General features: G+C 40.7%; 1 protein-coding gene across 6 annotated transcripts in view; it reads left to right on the top strand.

Annotated features, from left to right (window-relative positions):
- The window catches only part of LOC132658832 (craniofacial development protein 2-like), a 58,725-nt gene extending 36,579 nt beyond the window's left edge, over positions 1-22,146 (top strand). For 3 of the 6 annotated variants that reach the window (XM_060408246.1, XM_060408247.1, XM_060408248.1), the window contains exon 3: positions 10,641-19,290. In XM_060408246.1, the coding sequence (XP_060264229.1) occupies positions 11,004-12,743 (1,740 nt within the window). In that variant the 5' untranslated portion in view covers positions 10,641-11,003 and the 3' untranslated portion in view covers positions 12,744-19,290. Of the gene's footprint in view, positions 1-10,640; positions 19,291-22,032 lie in introns of those variants that run through there. The other 3 variants (XR_009598902.1, XR_009598901.1, XR_009598903.1) reach the window with 3 other exon arrangements.
- Positions 22,147-22,443: the final 297 nt, after the last annotated feature.

Below are 22,443 nucleotides of genomic sequence, written 5' to 3'. Positions count from 1 at the left end.
GGGACTCTCAAGAGTCTTCTCCAACACCACAGTTCAAAAGCATCAATTCTTTGGCGCTCGGCTTTCTTTATAGTCCAACTCTCACATTCATGCATGACTACTGGAGAAACCATCTTTGCCTAGACAGACCTCTGTTGGTAATATCTCTGCTTTTTAATATGCTGTCTAGATTGTAAGTTGTAAGTTACTGAGTTGTTTAAGGATCAAATGAGGTGATGCATTTTAAGTTGTTTATAAATTGTATTGTGCTAGTGTAGAGAATTACTTTGCTATTTGCAAGGGAGATAGTAACAAGTGTGGTATGATTAGTCACTATCAAAATATGTTGGCTAAATAGAAAGTAAGGACATTTTTATTCAACACATCAAACAGGTTTGCACTTAGTTGGGGTGGTCATGCAAGTTTAGTGTCTGCTTTTAAATCAGTTTAACAGGTTATTGCCAGGGTCCAGCCCCGGTGGATCCAGGGAATTCGAAGGTGGGGATGGAGTCGGCGTCCTGGAAAAAACTTATTTAATTATAGATATAGAGGGAGATTAGAAACAGATAGTGTAGTAGGAGAATTAGTGGAGAAAAGAGGCTGAATAACTGGTTTACATAGAATACCAATCACCACCTACGTAGGCCACAGGCGTCTTTCCATTCTCCCAAAGGAGAGGAGGCACTGAGGCCTCCCCGGTCCGATCTCAGACGCCCAGGCAGAATTAGCAGGCTTGGTGAGTACCCACATTTCAGATGGTAATTCAGCCAGGAAAGTGGGGAGCGAGAAAGAAACGACACGGGGGAGTCAGTCTTTCCAGAAACTGATTCGATTTCTTTATTTTTCAGGTTTGTTTATATACCTTTTTGTTATACATAGGGATGAATACAGAGTTACGCGGGGGTCAGCAGACCTGACCCTTGTCACAATCACGTGCTTCATATAAAAATATACAAAGGTCTTATGAGTTTCATCATCTTTTGGCCATGAGGTCTGCTGACATTTTATGGCCCTTTCTGATACTGGTCAGTTAACCAGAAAACTTATTTTTCCAGGGGTGATTTTTTCTTAAATCAGGCGCCACCCTCCAAATGAAGTTGCGTTCCTATAGGGTGAGGGTGTAGTGAGTGACAATCAAGAAAGGAATTTACTTAACCTAAGGTTTAACATGATTAATCTTAAAGGTTAATACTTATTTCTCCTATATGCTAGTTGTATTCATTATAAGGACAGGGATATGGAGATTTAGCAGCAAGTATTGGCTCAACAAATGTAAACCCTTCACCAATGTTCCCCTTAAGATCTATTTTGTTTTAAGATAGTGACAAAGTTACATTTTTGCATAGCAAGGACACAGTGATTTATAGTGATTTATAACAAAGTACAGTGATCTATAACAAAAGAGAAGATTCATTAACTCAAAAAGTCTAGCATTGCTAACATCAAAAAACTACTATATTTCCTTTTCTATATTCCAAATACATTGATTAATATATTCCCAGGTGCCTAAGGATATGGAGGCCTGATGGCAATCATTGACTCATCAATGAAAAAAGCCCTATGCTAATACTCCAAACTCTCTGTGCTGTTTATGGCTGAGAGGCTGTCACACAAGCTAGTCTGTCAGCAGAGAGGTTTGACCTGAGACATCCTTGTCACACCCAGGGCAGGGAATCAGCAGTAATTATTGGCAGGATAAATGAAAAAACCCTTCACCAATATACTTCCTACTAATACTATACTAATAATCTTCTAACTTCTAAAAAGAGTCTGTATTTAGAAAGTTTTAAAACATCCCGTGCCTCTCACAGTTGGGAGGCTGTAAACAATCACATGCAGCCGGATGAGCCTGATCAGGCAGGCCAGAGAACCTTCAGAGTTCATAAATTGAAACACTCTTGTCACACCCAGGAATTTTTATTAACTGGAGCTGCAAGTTAACTCCTTCTCTGAGAGAAATGGTTATGGGGGAGAGCTCCCCATAAAGTACTCTGGTTTTGGGGTAGATGCTCGGGAACAGGGGGTTTCCTGAGGCTTGATCACGCCTTTGCGTATGCCAAGCTTCCTTCCTCATGGCCTTTGCCATGGGCGGAGTTCCTCACGCTGGCTCCCAACAGGTTATATCCATTGTTAAGAATGAATTGAGTTTGCATCAGAGACAAGCTCCTTGTATAGGAAGTAGCTGAGTCAGCAGGGTGAATTCCTTCTTGCTTGATTTTGTTCACTGATAAGAATTGATTTGAGATGTAAAAATAGATGAAAATCTCAGAGGAAATGATTATAAAATGAGGGACTGTGAGACCCCAGGGAAATAAGAAGCTGTCAGCAAGATTAAGGAATAACTTTGAAGGAACTTCTCAGATTTGAGACATATAGTTGTAAAGATTCAGTAGTAAGAAAAGTCATAGCCAATGTAGTAATTCAAAGTAAAATTTCCAACTTAAAACAATCAAATCCCATTCCTCTCCCCTCCAAGTAAATCTTACCTGGAAGTACACTATATCAAACGGATTAAAGTGTAGCTGCCTGAATTGCACTTTATGAAGTTGGGGCACAGAGATGAGTGACACTCCAGGCTCGAACTTTCATTTCATTTTACTCACAGTTACATTCCTAATGCCTAATGCAATGCCTAAAACTCAATATGTACATGTGTTGATGAATGAATGGATGGCAGGGAAGCTAAGACAAGCTAGTTAGGTGTCAACATCTCTGACAGCAGTGAAGCCAGGAAAGATACATTTTCTACCATCTCAGTATTTATCATCAGTACTATCATTCACAGAGAACACTGCATTTCAGTACCTGACACAGTCCTTGGAACATACTAGGTTTCAATAAATGTTTGTAAAATAAATGGTTCTCAGAAAATGTTAGTTGAATGAATAAATGAAGTGAAATGATTGAATGAATAAATGAGTGTCATGTGATAGTAATAAAATGAGAGGTTCAATTTTTGGCTTAAAATAATTTAAAAGATAGCTAAAACAAAACTTCATGAAGAATTCTAGTGGAAACCTCCTAGGTGTCCTTGGAAAAACTCAGGGCTCTATTAAACGTAAGTTTCACCTTGTTTATACCAATTCCCCAGAATTGCAACGTCATAAAACACTGGAGCCAACAGTGGTGCTAAAGCCACCTTCACTCTGTACAAATCTCTAACTTACAGTTATCCCCAGGAGACACTGAGTGCTCCAAATGCGGACAGTTCCAAAAGAAGTATGGCCAGTTTGAAAGAATTGTGTGTCTTTAGGAAACATACACGATCTTTATTTAAGAAGCAGTATAAATTACAGTTGCTTGAAGGAAACCCTACCTTGCACCTTAGCTAGATGTGTAAGCAATTTAACATTTAATCTATGGTGTGTATTGCAGCAAGCCATTGCCTAAAGATGAGAGCAGATCGGTTTGCTAACTAGTCATCCAGAACATCACCAGACCAAAGCACCAAAGCCTTATTACATAGTGATTTTGTACAGAATTTCCAGAAATCCAAAAAAAAAAAAAAAAAAAAAAAGAGCAACCAATTGTGGCTCTCTGTGCATGTGTATGTTCTGGGGGCAGGGGGTGATCTGGGCAGCAACAATCCTTGGAGCTTCACCTGCTGAATTTGCTTCCTGAGTTTCCATATGTGAGAGCATCAGAAGGGCTTAATTAACTGCTTCAGTGGGTGAACTTGGCTCTGGGGAGAGTGAGCCAACCTGTCCTCAAAGTGAGAATCTGCAGCTGACTGGCTCTGGGGTGGCTTCCAGGTGGTCTATAGATGGGTTCAGAATGAAAACCATGCAAACCTAGGGTTGTTTCTTTTGCTAATTATATTTTTTCAAAATAAGAAAAATTTTACATATGTATACATGGTTGTCATAAAAAGTACAACTAATATAAAATTATACATCATAAACAATGAAAATGTCCTTTCATCAACTATAATCATCAACCCTACCAAAGCTGCCCCCCACATCCTACTTTCTTGACCAGAGGTAATCACTGATGCCTACTTGGAATTATGTTATGTGTCCTCTCAGACCATTTTCTATTTATATGCAAGCATAGCAAGGGCTGAATGTTCATGTTCCCCCCAAATTTACATGTTGAAGCCCTAATCTCCAATGTGATGGTAATTGGTACCTCCAATTACCTTTGGGAGGTAATTAGGTCATGTCAGTAGAACCTTCATGAATAGGAATAGTGCCCTTATAAGAAGAAACATGAGAGAGATGATCCCTTTCAGTCATAAAAAGATACAGAGAAAAGGTGGTAGTCTACAAATCAGGAACAAGACTCTCACCGAACACTGAAGCCAACAACCCTTTGATCTTGGATTTCTCAGCCTCCAGAACTGTGAGAAATAAATTTCTGTTGTTGAAGCCACCCATTCTATAGTATTTGTTATAGCAGCTGGAACTGACTTAAGCATACATATACATATTTTTGAAACACATACATAGGAACTATATGTGTTTCACTATGATATACTTTTTTTCACTTAACAGTATGTTGGACATATTTCTAGCTGAGTAATTTTTTAAAAAATTGGTAGCTTCAATGAATAATACTTTGGTGTATTTCCTTCCAGGGCTTTTTTTTTTCTGTACATATATATGCATGTTTCCCACTCCAGTACTCTTCCCTGGCAAATCCCATGGATGGAGGAGCCTGGTGGGCTGCAGTCTGTGGGGTCACTAGGAGTCAGACACGACTGAGTGACTTCACTTTCATGCATTGGAGGAGGAAATGGCAACCCACTCCAAGGTTCTTGCCTGGAGAATCCCAGGGACGGTGGAGCCTGGTGGGCTGCCGTCTATGGGGTCGCACGGAGTTGGACACGACTGAAGTGACTTAGCAGCAGCAGCAGCAGCATATGCATATTTGGTTGGTTTTGGTTATTTTTATATAAATAGGTTCATGCTCTATGCATTGTTATATTATCATGTTTTCCCCCTTATTAGCATATATGAAGATCAGTTCATGTCAATACATATAGGTCTTCCTCACTCTTTTAAACTGCTGTTTCAACTGTGTTAGCAAAACAAGGATAGCTTATTTTGCCATTCCTTTACTGATAGACATTTAGGTTGTTTTCCCAGGGTGTTTTTGGTGGTTATTTTTGTTTTATTTGATTATAAACCATACTGTAATGAATCATACATCTCTGTCTTTTTGTGTCCAAGTGATATTATTTCCATGGGTGCAATTCATAGGTCAAAGGATTCTCACATTTTAAATCTTAAGAGATACTGTCAAGTTCTCCAAATGGCCTTTTTCCTCACATCCTTGCTAGGACTTACTATTGCTAGACTTCTTATTTATTGCAAATCTGACAGGAGAAACATGTCATTATTATTTTAATTTGTATTTTCCTGATTACTAATGAAGTTTGCCCGTTGCTTTTTAAAAATTTGTATTTTCCATTCTGTGTCATTCTGCCTCCTGATTATTCTCTGTGAGTGCATGCATGCTACATTGCTTCAGTTGTGTCCAACTCTTTGCAATGCCATGGACTGTAGCCTGCCAGGCTCCTCTGTCCATGGTATTCTTTAGGCAAGAACACTGGAGTAGGTTTCCATGTCCTTCTCCAGGGGATCTTCCTGACCCAAGGAATGAGCATGCATCTCTTATGTCTCCTGCATTGGTAGGTGGGTACTTTACCACTAATACCATCTGGGAAACTCATTCCCTCTTCTAGTTTCTTCCAGATCTGGGCCATCCTACACAGTGCTACTTACTCATTGAGTTTTCCTAAAGCCATTTCTTATTACTATACTTACCTGATCAAAAAACTTTACTTCAATCTACCAGGTATTTATTTCCTTCCTGTTGTGAGCCATGGCCTGTGCTAAGCAGGGAGGGGCAGTGATGGTTCACTACCCCCCATCTATTTGGTGGTACAGGAAGCTCTTCTCTCGCCTCTCTCCACCCCTCACCTGAATTGTGCAACTAGCCCCCAAGTTCAGAACCTTTGAAAGGCCTTTTAAAATAACTTTGGAATAATTGCCTCTACACTTGAACTCTGTGCAATCCAAGCTCATTTTTGCTTAGGTGTGAAATGCATGGCTATATCCAACAAAATGAGAATGATTCAGAAATTTTCTCTTAATTCAGTATTTGCAGAAAAGCAGTTATGACTCTCTGACACTCTTAGCATAATGTTGGGGCACAATACTCATTCCCCACTCACTTGCTGATTGCTGCTCCCCTCCAAGCTAGCATTTCAGCCTCCCTTCAGTGGGACTCTTATCTCATACCAATATCACTCAGTTAGATCACAAATTGAAGAATGCCCTGTTGACCTTGTGAAAATCTGTTGGATGGGCTATCTCTGGCTATACCAGTATCCAAGTCCTGCACACGGCTAAAATTTTGGAATCCTTCATTTTGGTCTCAGAGAGAATCACAGGTCTTTTGTTAGCTGTATAGTTGCCTCTTTCCCTGCCCCTTCCCCCCCACCCCAACCCCAAAAGACTTTTGAACTGTCATTAGAGTGCATTGTTCAGAAATAGTAATGGAAACAATATTGCTTTTTAAGAGTGAAGTTTTAAAGTTTGTTATGTTCTGCCACTTCTAATTCTAGAAAAGGATTAGTGCTAATCACTTCTTTTTAATATCCAATAAAGCATCTTAAGTGATAATGTTGATGATATGTAGTCTGAACTAAGGGTGGGGAAAACTTCAATGGGTATGCTCCACAGTAATTGGTATTTCATAAGTTTCATTTGTGCCTTTGTGACAGAGGTAGTGAGATTTGTTGAAGAGATAAAAGCTCAAAGAAATGGAATTGGCACTTGGCTTTCCAGCTGTCTCTTTTGAAGTATACTTCAGAAGTTTTAATAGGTGGAAACCGTCTGAATTTAGATACTATTTTCTGTAAGCTTACCGACACAGTCCTTTTTTGATGTGGTATAGAGATGCTTGTAGCTGGAGTTCAATAGTCATTGTTGCCAACAACTGAAGTTTGTTTCACAAACCCACTTATTTTGTGTATTGGTTGGAGGATAGGCAGCGCCAAAAAAGTACAGTTCTCTGGTGCTCAGCAACCACTGAAGGTGGTAATTAATGAAAAAAAGAATCTAGATGGACCAAAATGAATTGCACTCATTTCTCAAATCGTGCACCAGGATATTTATACACAACTGCTCAGACCAAGCTGGCAATGCATTATATTCTGTTTTCTTTGCAAACAAAGCTTCAGATTTCTACAACAAAAAGTGTAAGACCTCAGTGATAAGAATTAATTTGAACTCAGAAGATTTAAGGCTTAATTAGGATTCTGATCCAAGACAGCAGCCTGTGTGAACTGCTGTTGCTAAACTGTACTGTGTAAACACTGCATACTGATGGAGTGTGCTTGTCAACTCAACTGGCATTTCAGTGCAGTAAGCTTATCTTTCTGTCAGCCAAGTGCATCATGGGAAAAGATCAGCATCTCAAAAGAGTGTGATCTGCATGTGTAAAGAGAGGGGGAAAAATCTCAAAGAAAAGGAGCTTTTGCATGTATTTCAATTGTTCAAAGGTTAAAAATAATGTCTTCTAACAATGTGCATTTTGGCTCAAGGATAGCAAGGGTTTTCTTTCTAAGAACTGGAAGATAAACATGTTTTTTAAAAAGAAATTTGAGTCATAGTATCTTGTAACCCTTAGCTAAGTGAAGCATGCCACAGTAAGACCACAGAAAATGAAAAGAATTTAACAGTGTTTTGAGTTTTGAGCTTTTCTCTAATCCCTCCTGTGGAAATCATTGTTTTCTCAAATCTGCTATTTCAGCCAATTTATCTAAATCAAGAGGCATTAAAAAAAAATAAGCAGCAGCAGAAATTCCCTGGTGGTCCAGTGGTTAGGGCTCCCATGCTTCTACTGCTGGGGGCCTGGGTTCGCTCCCTGGTTGGTGACGATTCTGTAAGCCGAGCCACTTGGCCAAACACAAGGGCAACAAAACAAAACAAACAAAAAGATAAGCAGCAACGTAGCATAGGCAATGTGAAGAATAGGAGTTGGCTTGTGTAGACAAGTTTCAAATCCTGACTCTGCCTTTGAATCACCTTGAGCAAGTCACTTTATCTCTGCACCAGAGTTTCTTATCAAATATTGACATAGAAAACTATGTCCTATTGATTTGAGCATTAAATGCAATAATGCATGTGAAAGTCCTGGCACTTAATAAGTGATTAAGAAACACTGAATAATTTGAGACAACTGATATTTGAAAAAGTTTATCTTCTCAATGACATTCTAGGGTTATTGTGATGTCTCTGCTCTATTTTAGATGGACTTGTTTTATATCCTTCTAAGACTGTCCCTGAGATTCTTTGTTCTCAGCTCTACAGTATGCACAGGGATTTTTAATAAGTGGTTTTTGCTTGCCTCTGCTAAGCAAACAAGAACAAGTTTCTCCTTCCTACTTATCCTCTGATCCTTTCACCAGTATTTTCCTCAATGACATTTGTCTGTCAGGTTCAGAGATTGTCTGTTGCAGACAATTTTGGCCAGAGTTCTTCATGGTTATCTGTGAGGGAGCTATTTCAGTATAAGCACTGAGGAAGAGAAGAAGGAGCCGGTACATGGAATGAGGCAAAGAGAGAAAGGGGTAATAATAGTTAACACTTACTACAATTATTGAATGGTTAGTACATGCAAATGAAGAATTTGAGGCTTAAAGAAGTAAGTAAACTATCCAAAGTCATACTCAGAGAGATCCACAATCTTTTGTCTAAAGTCAGATATGTTTCAAGATTCAGATATTGTTGGATTGGATTTTTAGAAAGATATATGTCATATATTATATAAGATTAGCAACAGGATCGGTAGTAACACCACATAGTCAAATACTTTTAATATTTATGCATTAAAAATATGAATATTCCCACCTAATGAGATAAAGACTATAGGTAGATCCATATTTGTCCAGATAAAGTCACGTGTTGCTCCCAAATAAGTTACAAAACATCTTTATTTTTCAAAACCTTTTAGCTTTTGTAATTTTAGGTAAGGATTTGCAGGCTTGTGGTAGACAATAGAGAACAGTGAGAACCCAGATGTGTCAGACTCCAGAGATGGGCCACTTCCTTGTTCTATCAACTGCACATTGCTGCTGAACAAGGTGTTGTGAATTTAAGAGCCCAGCAATGCAAATGCTTTATCTTAAGGTTCTGGCAATTGGAAGTCTAAAATGGATCTCCCATCTTCCTAAATTCCATATATATGTGTTAGTATACTGTATTGGTGTTTTTCTTTCTGGCTTACTTCACTCTGTATAATCGGCTCCAGTTTCATCCATCTCATCAGAACTGATTCAAATGAATTCTTTTTAACGGCTGAGTAATACTCCATTGTGTATATGTACCACAGCTTTCTTATCCATTCATCTGCTGATGGACATCTAGGTTGTTTCCATGTCCTGGCTATTATAAACAGTGCTGCGATGAACATTGGGGTACATGTGTCTCTTTCCATTCTGGTTTCCTTGGTGTGTATGCCCAGCTGTGGGATTGCTGGGTCATAAGGTAGTTCTATTTGCAATTTTTAAAGGAATCTCCACACTGTTCTCCATAGTGGCTGTACTAGTTTGCATTCCCAACAACAGTGTAGGAGGGTTCCCTTTTCTCCACACCCTCTCCAGCATTTATTGCTTGCAGATTTTTGGATCGCAGCCATTCTGACTGGTGTGAAGTGGTACCTCATTGTGGTCTTGATTTGCATTTCTCTAATAATGAGTGATGTTGAGCATCTTTTCATGTGTTTGTTAGCCATCCGTATGTCTTCTTTGGAGAAATGTCTATTTAGTTCTTTGGCCCATTTTTTGATTGGGTCGTTTATTTTTCTGGAATTGAGCTGCAGAAGTTGCTTGTATATTTTTGAGATTAGTTGTTTGTCAGTTGCTTCATTTGCTGTTATTTTCTCCCATTCTGAAGGCTGTCTTTTCACCTTGCTTATATTTTCCTTTGTTGTGCAGAAGCTTTTAATTTTAATTAGATCCCATTTGTTTATTTTTGCTTTTATTTCCAGAATTCTGGGAGGTGGATCATAGAGGATCCTGCTGTGATTTATGTCTGAGAGTGTTTTGCCTATGTTCTCCTCTAGGAGTTTTATAGTTTCTGATCTTACATTTAGATCTTTAATCCATTTTGAGTTTATTTTGTATGCAAGACAGGGAAAGAGACACAGATGTGTATAACGGACTTTTGGACTCAGAGGGAGAGGGAGAGGGTGGGATGATTTGGGAGAATGACATTCTAACATGTATACTATCATGTAAGAATTGAATCGCCAGTCTATGTCTGACGCAGGATGCAGCATGCTTGGGGCTGGTGCATGGGGATGACCCAGAGAGATGTTATGGGGAGGGAGGTGGGAGGGGGGTTCATGTTTGGGAACGCATGTAAGAATTAAAGATATTAAAATTAAAAAAAATAAAAAAATAAAATGTGGAAAAAAAATAAAATAAAATGGATCTCCCTTGGCTGAAATCATGGTGTCAGTAGGAATATGTTTCTTTTGGAGACCAAGGGATGATGTGTTTCCTTCCCTCGTACAGTAACTTGAAACTGCTCACATTCCTTGGCTCATAGTACCCTTTCCTATCTTTAAAGCCAGCACTAGCAGGTTAAGTTCTTGTTACATCACATCACTTTGATTTTCTCTTCTACTATTCTTTCTCATGTTTAAAGAGCCCTTGTGAAGGTCAGGAATGGCGGCAGTAAGGAGATACCGCTAGTCCAAGGTAAGGAGCAGTGGCTGTGCTTTGCTGGACCAGCTGTGAAGAGATACCCCACGCCCAAGGTAAGAGAAACCCAAATAAGATAGTAGGTGTTGCAAGAGGGCATCAGAGGACAGACACACTGAAACCATAATCACAGAAAACTAGTCAATCTAATCACACTAGGACCACAGCCTTGTCTAACTCAATAAAACCAAGCCACGCCTGCAGGGCAACCAAAGACAGGCGGGTCATGGTGGAGAGGTCTGACAGAACGTGGTCCACTGGAGAAGGGAATGGCAAGCCACTTTAGTATTCTTGCCTTGAGAACCCCATGAACAGTAGGAAAAGGCAATATGATAGGATACCAAAAGAGGAACTCCCTAGGTCATTAGGTGCCCAATATGCTACTGGAGAGCAGTGGAGAAATAACTCCAGAAAGAATGAAGGGATGGAGCCAAAGCAAAAACAATACCCAGCTGTGGATGTGGCTGGTGACAGAAGCAAGATCCGATGCTGGAAAGAGCAATATTGCATAGGAACCTGGAATGTCAGGTCCATGAATCAAGGCAAATTGGAAGTGGTCAAACAAGAGATGGCAAGGGTGAACATCGACATTCTAGGAATCAGTGAACTAAAATGGACTGGAAAGGATGAATTTAACTCAGATGACCATTACATCTACTACTGCGGGCAGGAATCCCTCAAAAGAAATGGAGTAGCCATCATGGTCAACAAAAGAGTCCAAAATGCAGTACTTGGATCTAATCTCAAAAATGACAGAATGATCTCTGTTCATCTCCAAGGCAAACCATTCAATATCACAGTAATCCAAGTCTATGCCACAACCAGTAACACTGAAGAAGCTGAAGTTGAACAGTTTTATGAAGACCTACAAGACCTTTTAGAACTAACACCCCCAAAAAATGTCCTTTTCATTATAGGGGACTGGAATGCAAAAGTAGGAAGTCAAGAAACACCTGGAGTAACAGGCAAATTTGGCCTTGGAATGCAGAATGAAGCAGGGCAAAGACTAATAGAGTTTTGCCAAGAAAACACACTGGTCATAGCAAACACCCTCTTCCAACAACACAAGAGAAGACTCTACACATGGACGTCACCAGATGGTCAACACCGAAATCAGATTGATTATATTCTTTGCAGCCAAAGATGGAGAAGCTCTATACAGTCAACAAAAACAAGACCAGGAGCTGACTGTGACTCAGATCATGAACTCCTTATTACCAAATTCAGACTTATATTGAAGAAAGTAGGGAAAACTGCTAGACCATTCAGGTATGACCTAAATCAAATCCCTTATGAATATACAGTGGAAGTGAGAAATAGATCTAAGGGCCTAGATCTGATAGATAGAGTGCCTGATGAACTATGGAATGAGGTTCGTGACATTGTACAGGAGACAGGGATCAAGAACATCCGCATGGAAAAGAAATGCAAAAAAGCAAAATGGCTGTCTGGGGAGGCTTTAGAAATAGCTGTGAAAAGAAGAGAAACGAAAAGCAAAGGAGAAAAGGAAAGATACAAGCATCTGAATGCAGAGTTCCAAAGAATAGCAAGAAGAGATAAGAAAGCCTCCTTCAGCGATCAATGCAAAGAAATAGAGGAAAACAACAGAATGGGAAAGACTAGAGATCTCTGCAAGAAAATTAGAGATATCAAGGGAACATTTCATGCAAAGATGGGCTCGATAAAGGACAGAAATGGTATGGACCTAACAGAAGCAGAAGATATTAAGAAGAGGTGGCAAGAATACACAGAAGAACTATGCAAAAAAGATCTTCACGACCCAGATAATCATGATGATGTGATCACTAATCTAGAGCCAGACATCTTGGAATGTCAAGTCGAGTGGGCCTTAGAAACCATCACTATGAACAAAGCTAGGGGAGGTGATGGAATTCCAGTTGAGCTATTTCAAATCCTGAAAGATGATGCTATGAAAGTGCTGTACTCAATATGCCAGCACATTTGGAAAACTCAGCAGTGGCCACAGCACTGGAAAAGGTCAGTTTTCATTCCAATCCCAAAGAAAGGCAATGCCAAAGAATGCTAACTACCGCATAATTGCACTCATCTCACATGCTAGTAAAGTAATGCTCAAAATTCTCCAAGCCAGGCTTCGGCAATACGTCAACTGTGAACTCCCTGATGTTCAAGCTGGTTTTAGAAAAGGCAGAGGAACCAGAGATCAAATTGCCAACATCCGCTGGATCATGGAAAAAGAAGGATAGTTCCAGAAAAACATCTACTTCTGCTTTATTGACTATGCCAAAGCCTTTGACTGTGTGGCTCACAATAAACTGTGGAAAATTCTGAAAGAGATGGGAATACCAGACCACCTGACCTGCCTCTTGAGAAATCTGTATGCAGGTCAGGAAGCAACAGTTAGAACTGGACATGGAACAACAAACTGGTTCCAAATAGGAAAAGGAGTACGTCAAGGCTGTATAATGTCACCTTGTTTATTTAACTTATATGCAGAGTACATCATGAGAAACGCTGGGCTGGAAGAAGCACAAGCTGGAATCAAGATTGCCAGGAGAAATATCAATAACCTCAGATATGCAGATGACACCACCCTTATGGCAGAAAGTGAAGAGGAGCTATAGAGCCTCTTGATGAAAGTGAAAGAGGAGAGTGAAAAAGTTGGCTTAAAGCTCAACATTCAGACAACGAAGATCATGGCATCTGGTCCCATCACTTCATGGGAGATAGATGGGGAAACAGTGGAAACAATGTCAGACTTTATTTTGTGGGGCTCCCAAATCACTGCAGATGGTAACTGCAGCCATGAAATTAAAAGACACTTACTCCTTGGAAGAAAAGTTATGACCAACCTAGATAGCATATTCAAAAGCAGAGACATTACTTTGCCGACTAAGGTCCGTCTAGTCAAGGCTATGGTTTTTCCTGTGGTCATGTATGGATGTGAGAGTTGGACTGTGAAGAAGGCTGAGTGGCGAAGGATTGATGCTTTTGAACTGTGGTGTTGGATAAGACTCTTGAGAGTCCCTTGGACTGCAAGGAGATCCAACCAGTCCATTCTGGAGGAGATCAACCCTGGGATTTCTTTGGATGGAATGATGCTGAAGCTGAAACTCCAGTACTTTGGCCACCTCATGTGAAGAGTTGACACATTGGAAACGAGTCTGATGCTGGGAGGGATTGGGGGCCGGAGGAGAAGGGGACGACCGAGTATGAGATGGCTGGATTGCATCACGGACTCGATGGACGTGATTCTGAATGAACTCTGGGAGAATGTGATGGACAGGGAGGCCTGGCGTGCTGCGACTCATGGCGTCACAAAGTGTTGGACACGACTGAGCAACTGAACTGAACTGAACTGAACTGTGATTACATTGGGTCTAACCAGACAAACTAGGATTCTTCAGAGAAACAGAACCCATAGGTTGTATGTGTGTCTGTATGTATACACTGAAGCTCCCCTTGCCAGCTTCTATATTTGCATGGGCCAGTTCTGAGGTGGGGGCAGTGGGGAGAGAGAACACTCATGAGAGAGATAGAAAGGGAGAAAGAGAGAGATTGATTTAAGGAATTGGTTTATGAAAACACAGAGGCTTGCAAGCTAAAAATATACATGGTGGACCAACAGGCTGGATACTAAGCACAAATGTTTTACTTTAAGTGTGAGTATCATCTGCTAGAGAGTTCCTTCTCGCTTATGAGCAGTCAATATTTTGTTTTATTCAGGCCTTCAACTGATTGGATGAGGCCCACTCACATCGTGGAGGGCAATTTGACTCACTCAAAGTCAGTCCATTGATTTAAATGATCATCTCATCCATAAATGCCATTATAATAACATCCAAATAAGTGTTTGATGAAATAACTAGGCCCTGCGACCCAGCCAGATTGCCACATAACATTAACAATTGCACAGAATAATCTCCCTCTCTCAAGGTCAGTGGGCTAGCAGCCTTGTTTCCATCTTCAGTCTTAATTTTCCCTCATCACAAACCCTGACATACTGTCATTTCCAAGGATTAGGCCATGTATAGCTTTGGAACCATGTGTGGTTGTACCACGGTGTGGTTGTACAAGTTGTGTATAACACAGTTCCAAGGGAATGCTACTCACATGGATTGTGATCTGCATAGCAATGCAATGTGGAGGTCCTGTTGTATATTTGTCTATAGGGAGAGAATATAGTAAAACTTTTTTTCCAGGCTCAGCTTCTGGGAAACAACGTGATGATAGCTTCTGCATTAATATATTGGCTAGTTCCTTGGGAACTCAGACAGGGCCAGGTTCCCTAGAGAATCACTTTGTGGCATAGAGGGGCAGGTGTTAGGTTTTTGTTGCTGTTGTTTGTTTTGGCCACATTGCTTGGTATCTCAGTTCCCCAATCAGGGATTAAATCCAGATCTGCTGCAGTCAAAGTGCAGAGTCCTATCCATTGGACTGCCAGGAAATTCCCTTTAGGTTTTCAATTTCAAATCTTCTCAGGACCAAGTCAGGAGGGTCCCTAGTAGACTTTTCTAACTCAGACAGCATTGCCTCCATAATAATAATAATTCTTTGAGCGTTTTGTGGAAGGGAAGAGGAGACAGCTGCTTCTCTGATGTGTAAGGTTTCAAAGGAACTGCTCCCATGCTAGGCTCTGATGTAGGGAATTCTTGGGCCTGGTGTGGTTGAGTGGGTGATGGGTATAATCTGAATAGCTGTGGACCCAGTGGGAAACAGCACAGGAGAGAGAAATCAGAAAGTCTTTTCAAATGTGCTGGGGCCATTCATTCAAGCTGTTTCAGGAAATCTAGGAGTGAAGGATCCCTCTTTTGTGCCTAAAGTGAAAGATCTCATTTATCATCATTTGCAAAATCCCAGTGAGACAAAACTATCTTCTGACCCTTCTAAGTCCTATAGTAAATAGCCACACGCTAGATGTTTCATTGCTGTAAGAGTCATTACCAAAGATTGCTAGGTAAATTGGTAAAAGTACTGCTGTCAGTTTATAATCACTATTTAGTTTTTTGTTGTGTCTCTTGAAACTCTTGTTTCTGGCCTGCTATTGCTCAGAGAACAAGCAATACTTCTGGTTTTGATGTTGATTAGCTTTTATTAGCAGCCAGAACATTTGATCTAGATTAAAACAGTGCTGGTGAGCGTGGAGAACGTGAAGAGAGGTCAGCAGGTTGGGCAAACACATTGCTACCTAGTGGAGGATGTGACTTCAATTTTTCCTTTTTGCAGGAAGGATCCATGGCTTGGGAACAAGTTCTTGGGAACATACCAGTTGTTCAAAATAAAGGAATACAAAAAGGAAATATCTGACAGGATTTGGAACTCATAAATCCTTATCTAAAAGGTCAGTTTTCATTCTAATCCCTAAGAAAGGCAATACCAAAGAATGCTCAAACTACCTGCACAATTGCACTCATCTCACACACTTGTAAAGTAATGCTCAAAATTCTCCAAGCCAGGCTTCAACAATATGTGAACTGTGAATTTCCAGATGTTCAAGCTGGATTTAGAAAAGGCAGAGGAACCAGAGATCAAATTGCCAACATCCGCTGGATTATTGAAAAAGCAAGGGAGTTCCAGAAAGACATCTATTTCTGCTTTATTGACTATGCCAAAGCCTTTGACTGTGTGGATCACAAGAAACTGTGGAAAATTCTGAACAAGATGGGAATACCAGACCACCTGACCTGCTTCTTGAGAAATCTGTATGCAGGTTAGAAAGCAACAGTTAGAACTAGACATGGAACAACAGACTGGTTCCAAATAGGAAAAGGAGTGCGTCAAGGCTGTATATTGTCACCCTGCTTATTTAACTTGTATGCAGAGTACATCATGAGAAATGCTTGGCTGGAAGAAGCACAAGCTGGAATCAAGAGTGCCAGGAGAAATATCAATTACCTCAGATATGCAGATGACACCATCCTTATGGCAGAAAGTGAAGAGGAACTAAAGAGCCTCTTGATGAAAGTGAAAGAGGAGAGTGAAAAACTTGGCCTAAAGGTCAGCATTCAAAAAACTAAGATCATGGCTTCCGGTCCCATCACTTCATGGCAAATAGATGGAGAAACAGTGGAAAGAGTAGCAGACTTTATTTTGGGGGGCTCCAAAATCACTGCAGATGGTGATTGCATCCATGAAATTAAAAGACGCTGATTCCTTGGGAGAAAAATTATGACCAACCTAGATGGCATATTAAAAAGCAGAGACGTTACTTTGCCAACAAAGGTCCGTCTAGTCAAGGCTATGTTTTTTCCAGTAGTCATGTATGGATGTGAGAGTTGGACTATAAAGAAAGCTGTGAAGTGAAGTTGCTCAGTCGTGTCCGACTCTTTGCAACCCCGTGGACTGTAGCCCACCAGGCTCCTCCATCCATGGGATTCTCCAGGCAAGAATACTGGAGTGGGTTGCCATTTCCTTCTCCAGGGGATCTTCCTGACCCAGGGATTGAACCCAGGTCCCCCGCATTGCAGGCAGATGCTTTAACCTCTAAGCCACCAGGGAAGCCCACTAAAGAAAGCTGAGTGCTGAAGAATTGATGCTTTTGAAGTCTGGTGTTGGAGAAGACTCTTGAGAGTCCCTTGGACTGCAAGAAGATCCAACTAGTCAATCCTAAAGGAAATCAGTCCTGAATATTCATTGGAAGGACTGATGTTGAAGCTGAAACTCCAGTAATTTGGCCACCTGATGCGAAGAGCTGACTGATTTGAAAAGTCACTGGTGCTGGAAAAGATTGTGGGGAGGAGGAGAAGGGGATGACAGAGGATGAGATGGTTGGATGGCACATGAGTTTGGGTAAGCTCCAGGAGTTGGTGATGGACAGGGAGGCCTGGCCTGCTGCAGTCCATGGGGTCGCAGGGAGTCGGACATGACTGAGCAACTGAACAGAAGTGAACTGAAATGTCCAGTGGGTTGTTTGTTAATGGAATTAGCATAAGTCTTGTCCATTCTCTGGTAGGACTCCAAAGCCCAAGCTTATTCTATTATATGACATTATTAAATCATGCTCAGTATCTTCTGTTTAATGTATAATATATTTTAAAATGGAGTGAGGGCAATCTGGCTAAATTTTATGACTTAAAGCAGAACTAAAAACAACTTATTGCTTAAATGTAAAGGCTTTTGTTGTTGAAAGATGAAACAACATAAAGAAGACATTACTATCTGTAACTGATTAACACAGTTTACTGTTTTAAGTTGTCCAGATTTTTTCAATTGTCAGATAATCATAATGTAAGACAAGTGTCAGTAAAGCTTTTCTATAAAGAACCAGATATGAAATATTTTAGGCTTTGTGGGCCAGATGGTCTCTGTTGCAACTATTCAACTCTGCCATCATATCATAAAAGCAGCCGTAGAAACTGAATAACTGAATGAGTATGGCTGTGTTCCAGTGAACTTTATTGACAAAAAGAGCTGGAGGGCCAGATTTGGCCAATTAGTAAGTTGTAGTTTGTTCACCCTTAGTCTACAGGACAAGAAATAAACTCAATTAATTAGCTCAATTTCATTAATATGCTATAAAAATCAGTAATAAAGAGCAGTCATTCAGTCTGGTCAGATGGCTATATAGTAGCTGTACAAACCATTGTCTCCTCTACAGTTTCAATGATCCTGACTTCTTAGTGTCTTTGCTTTGTCTCCCTGATGTTCTCTACTGTGCTAAGATGCCATAGGGTCCTGTGAGATAGAGGGAAAAAATTGGAGATTGAGTGGTCATAGATTAGGGGACCTGGAACTCTTGAAGAAAATAGGATAATTTGGTATAACTTGACTCATGTATAATACATAGGTATGATTTATCCAAGAGTTTTGCTTTTTACTCCCTGACCGAGGTAACAAATTACTTGACCAGGACAAAATGGATATATGGTGCTTCCATCACTATTGGCCATGGAGGTCAGACTCCAGCAAATACTCAGTTCTGTTCTTATTCTGCTAATGAAAGCAAGCATTTAGATTATAAAATCCGACTGTGTTGACTCTTGTTTTACCAAGGAAAAAATACTCCCCTCTCTCAGTATCTCTTAATTTTAAGTCAATTTAGTGCCAACGACCAAGTTTTAATTTTAAAAGTCAAGTGTACTTACAAGTGTCAAGTGCACATACAAATATCAAGTGAACTATGTAGATACTCATATCCTCTCCTACTGAACTGTAGAAGGCACCATACGAAAAACCCGTGATTCTGACTCAAGGATTCTGATTCTTAGTGGAGTTCTTGTGCTGGAAGAATAGCTATCTAGTCAGTTACTGTATTCACTCTGCAGCCTCACAATGAAATGGAAACAGTTTTCAGAGTTGGAGTCAATGAAACACATACTTGTTTATAAGAAGTTACATAGAGAGTGCAAGCCCTCTTGGTGAATTTTTCGAGAGAGAATAGGATCAACAGGAAAAACAATTTCAGGAGAAATTGCTTGTGTGCCCACTGAACAATATTTGGAAGTGGCCTTTGGATTATCCACTTACTCAAGTGACTGGAACACCTTTGCCTTCTTGTCAGTAAATCCTTCCTGCTTGTGCAAGGGGAAGCATGGCTACAATTTATATTGTTACTGAAATCGATCCTTTTTTCCCTTGAAACTTCTTTGGGCTTTAATAAACATGCAAAGGCTCTATAGTATGTGTTGAGTTTTCTGCACATGGATACATTTCTTCCTTTATCCATTTAGCATATACTTATTGAGCATCGACTATGTTAGGTGCTAGATAGAAACAGTAGTGAACTCACAGAACTTACATTCCAGTGGACTGGACAGACCTTAAATAATCACCCAAGTAAATTGACCCTGGTGGCTCAGTGGTAAAGAATCCACATCCCAATGCAGGACACACAGAAGATGCAGGTTTGATCCTTGGGTCAGGAAGATCTTCTGGAGAAAGAAATGACAACTCCCTCCAGTATTCTTGCCTGGAAAATTCCATGAACAGAGGAGCCTGGTGGACTAAAGTCCATGGGGTCACAAAAGAGTTGGACATGACTGAGTGACTGAGCACACACACAAATAAATATTAAAGAACTGTGGTAAGTGCTATAATGGAAAATACCTTGTGCTGTTAGAGCTTACAATAGGGATAACTGACCTAGTCCAGGATCAGGGAAGCCTACTCTAAGGAAGTGTCCATTTGGCCTGACATTGGAGAAATGAGTAGACTTTCACTAGACAGAGTGGGAGGAAGAGTATACAGGGAGAGGACTTAAATGCAAAGCCCTTGAAATGGAAAAGAGCCCAGAGCCTTGAAAGCAAACCAGTGTCTCTCGAAGATGGAGGAAGTGAGTAGGGTAGGGATACAAGACTCATTTCTTCAACTATTCTGGGGGAACCACTGTGTATGAGGCACTGTGGTAGGTACTACAGATAGAATTATGAAAAATTAAATTCCTGACCTCATGGAGATTGTAAGTGCATAACTCTATATTAATTTAATGTCCTCTGGTAATAGGTGCTTGGAAGATGATGCTGGATTGTCAGGGAAGCTTCTCTGAGGTAGTGCCATTTAAGCACATATAATTCAGTCAGATTAATATCTGGGGGAGACTTTTAGGCAGTGGGCTCGTCTGGTGTGTCTTTTAGACTTTATTAAATGTAATCAACAGCCTCAAGATGCATATAGTAGGTAACTTTTGCTAAATACACAGCTTATACATGTCAGGGTAAGATTTAAGTTGATTCAGTTGTGTCCGACTCTTTGTGACCCTATGGACTGTAGCCTGCCAGGCTCCTCTGTCCGTGGGATTCTCCAGGCAAGAATACTGGAGTGGGTTGCCATGCCCTTCTCCAGAGGATCTTCCCAACCCAGGGACTGAACTCGCATCTCTTATGTCTCCTGCATTGGTGGACAGATTCTTTACCACTAGCACCCCCTGGGAAGCCAGGATTTTAAAACCAAGTCTATCTATTCCTGTCCTCTTCCCATTATATGATACTGTTGCTTTAGGAGGTATTAGGCTGTTCCATACATGCACAAGTCATTTAATCATTTCAGTCAAAATTGTCACGTCTGAGAATGGACATACTCCTTTTAACATGTATCCTGGAGAGAACCCCAGACTAATGATGACAAAGGCATTCTCACTTTTTTTCTGCTGGAGGATACTCCTTTGGGACTGGTATGAGGAAAGTGCTTACTAGTAAGCGTGCTTACTGTATAGTCTGCAGTATGCTTGGAAAGGTTGTATACCATACATAAAGTCCGAGATGGATAGGAGACAGGTTCTGTGCTCCTTATTCCATTCAATTAGTTGTGTATATTTAGGCAAGCTACAACCTCTCTGAGTTCCAGTTTCTTGATTCGCAAAATGGCATAATTCTATCTTTCTTGTCTACCTCTCAGAGTTGTTGTGAATATCCAATTTAAATGTCCCTAACTTCAAAACACCCAGAATCCATGAATTTCTCACTATCTTCACTGGTACAACCATGAATACTTTTTTCCTGGATTGTTACTATTGCAGACCAACTGGTCTCCCAGTTTCACACTTGACACCCCACCTGCTCACTCAATTCTGAATGGAGCAACAAGGGTGATCCTGATAAAAGCATCAGATCTTAGTGGGACTTCCTATTGTGTTCCAAATCCTCCAGTGGCTCATTAATTCACTTGTAATTAAAACCAATCTGGGAAAGACTGAAGGCAGGAGGAGAAGGGGACAACAGAGGATGAGATGGTTGGATGGCATCACTGACTCAAGGGGCATGAATTTGAGCAAACTCCAGGAGAAAGAGAAGGACAGGGAAGCACTGGCATGTTGCAGTCCAAGGGGCCCAAAACAGCTGGACATGATTTAGTGACTGATCAACACAACAAAATTAAAACCAAACTCCTACATGTCCATTCATGATCTTCCCACCTACATTACTACTCTGGCCTTACCTCCTCATCCAGTGTGCTCATTCACGCTGCTCAAGCCTCACTGGTTTTCTTGTTATTCCTCAAGCATGATCTCAACCCAGAGGTCTTTGCTTGTTCTTGTCTCTTCCATTTGGACAGAGAGCTACATAGCCAACATTCACCCTTCCCTCAAGTCTTTGCCCAAATGCCGCTTCCTTAACAAAGCCTCTGAAAGTGTTAAGTTGCTCAGTTGGGTTCAGCTCTGCAACCCACGAATTGTAGCTCACCAGGCTCCTCTGTCCATGGGATTCCCCAGGCAAGAATACTGGAGGAGGTAGCCAAGCCCTTCTCTGGGGGATCTTCCCGACCTGGGGATCGAATCCGGGTCTCCCACATTGGAGGCAGATTCTTTACTGTCTAAAGCACCAATGAAGCCTCTATGACCATCCTATTTAAAATAGAAACCACCTTCCTCACATCCAAGGCCCATTTACTCTGCTCTGCTTTTGCCTTTGCCTTTTCCATAGCACTGCTGCTGCTGCTGCTGTTGCTGCTGCTGCTGCTAAGTCACTTCAGTTGTGTCCAACTCTGTGCAACCCCATAGATGGCAGCCCACCAGGCTCCTCTGCCCATGGGATTTTCCAGGTAAGAGTACTGGAGTGGGTTGCCATTGCCTTCTCCTTCCATAGCACTACTTATTGTTTAATATAATACATACTTTATACAGAGACCATATAATTTTGTATCAACTGAGAAATCTTTGAGAGTGGAAGTGAGTGCTGTTACATTGACACCAGGACAGCAGGTATAAACTGGGACTGTTGGACTTCACAAGGATAGGGACCTCTGGCCATTTTGTTGTTTGCTTATTTTCTGTGTCAATAACAGTACCTGGCATACTAGGATACCAGTACATATTTTTGAGCAAATGAATGAAT

This window comes from Ovis aries, chromosome X (assembly GCF_016772045.2).
Source record: "Ovis aries strain OAR_USU_Benz2616 breed Rambouillet chromosome X, ARS-UI_Ramb_v3.0, whole genome shotgun sequence".
Classification (NCBI taxonomy): domain Eukaryota; kingdom Metazoa; phylum Chordata; class Mammalia; order Artiodactyla; family Bovidae; genus Ovis; species Ovis aries.
This window is presented reverse-complemented; position numbering and strand designations above follow the sequence as displayed.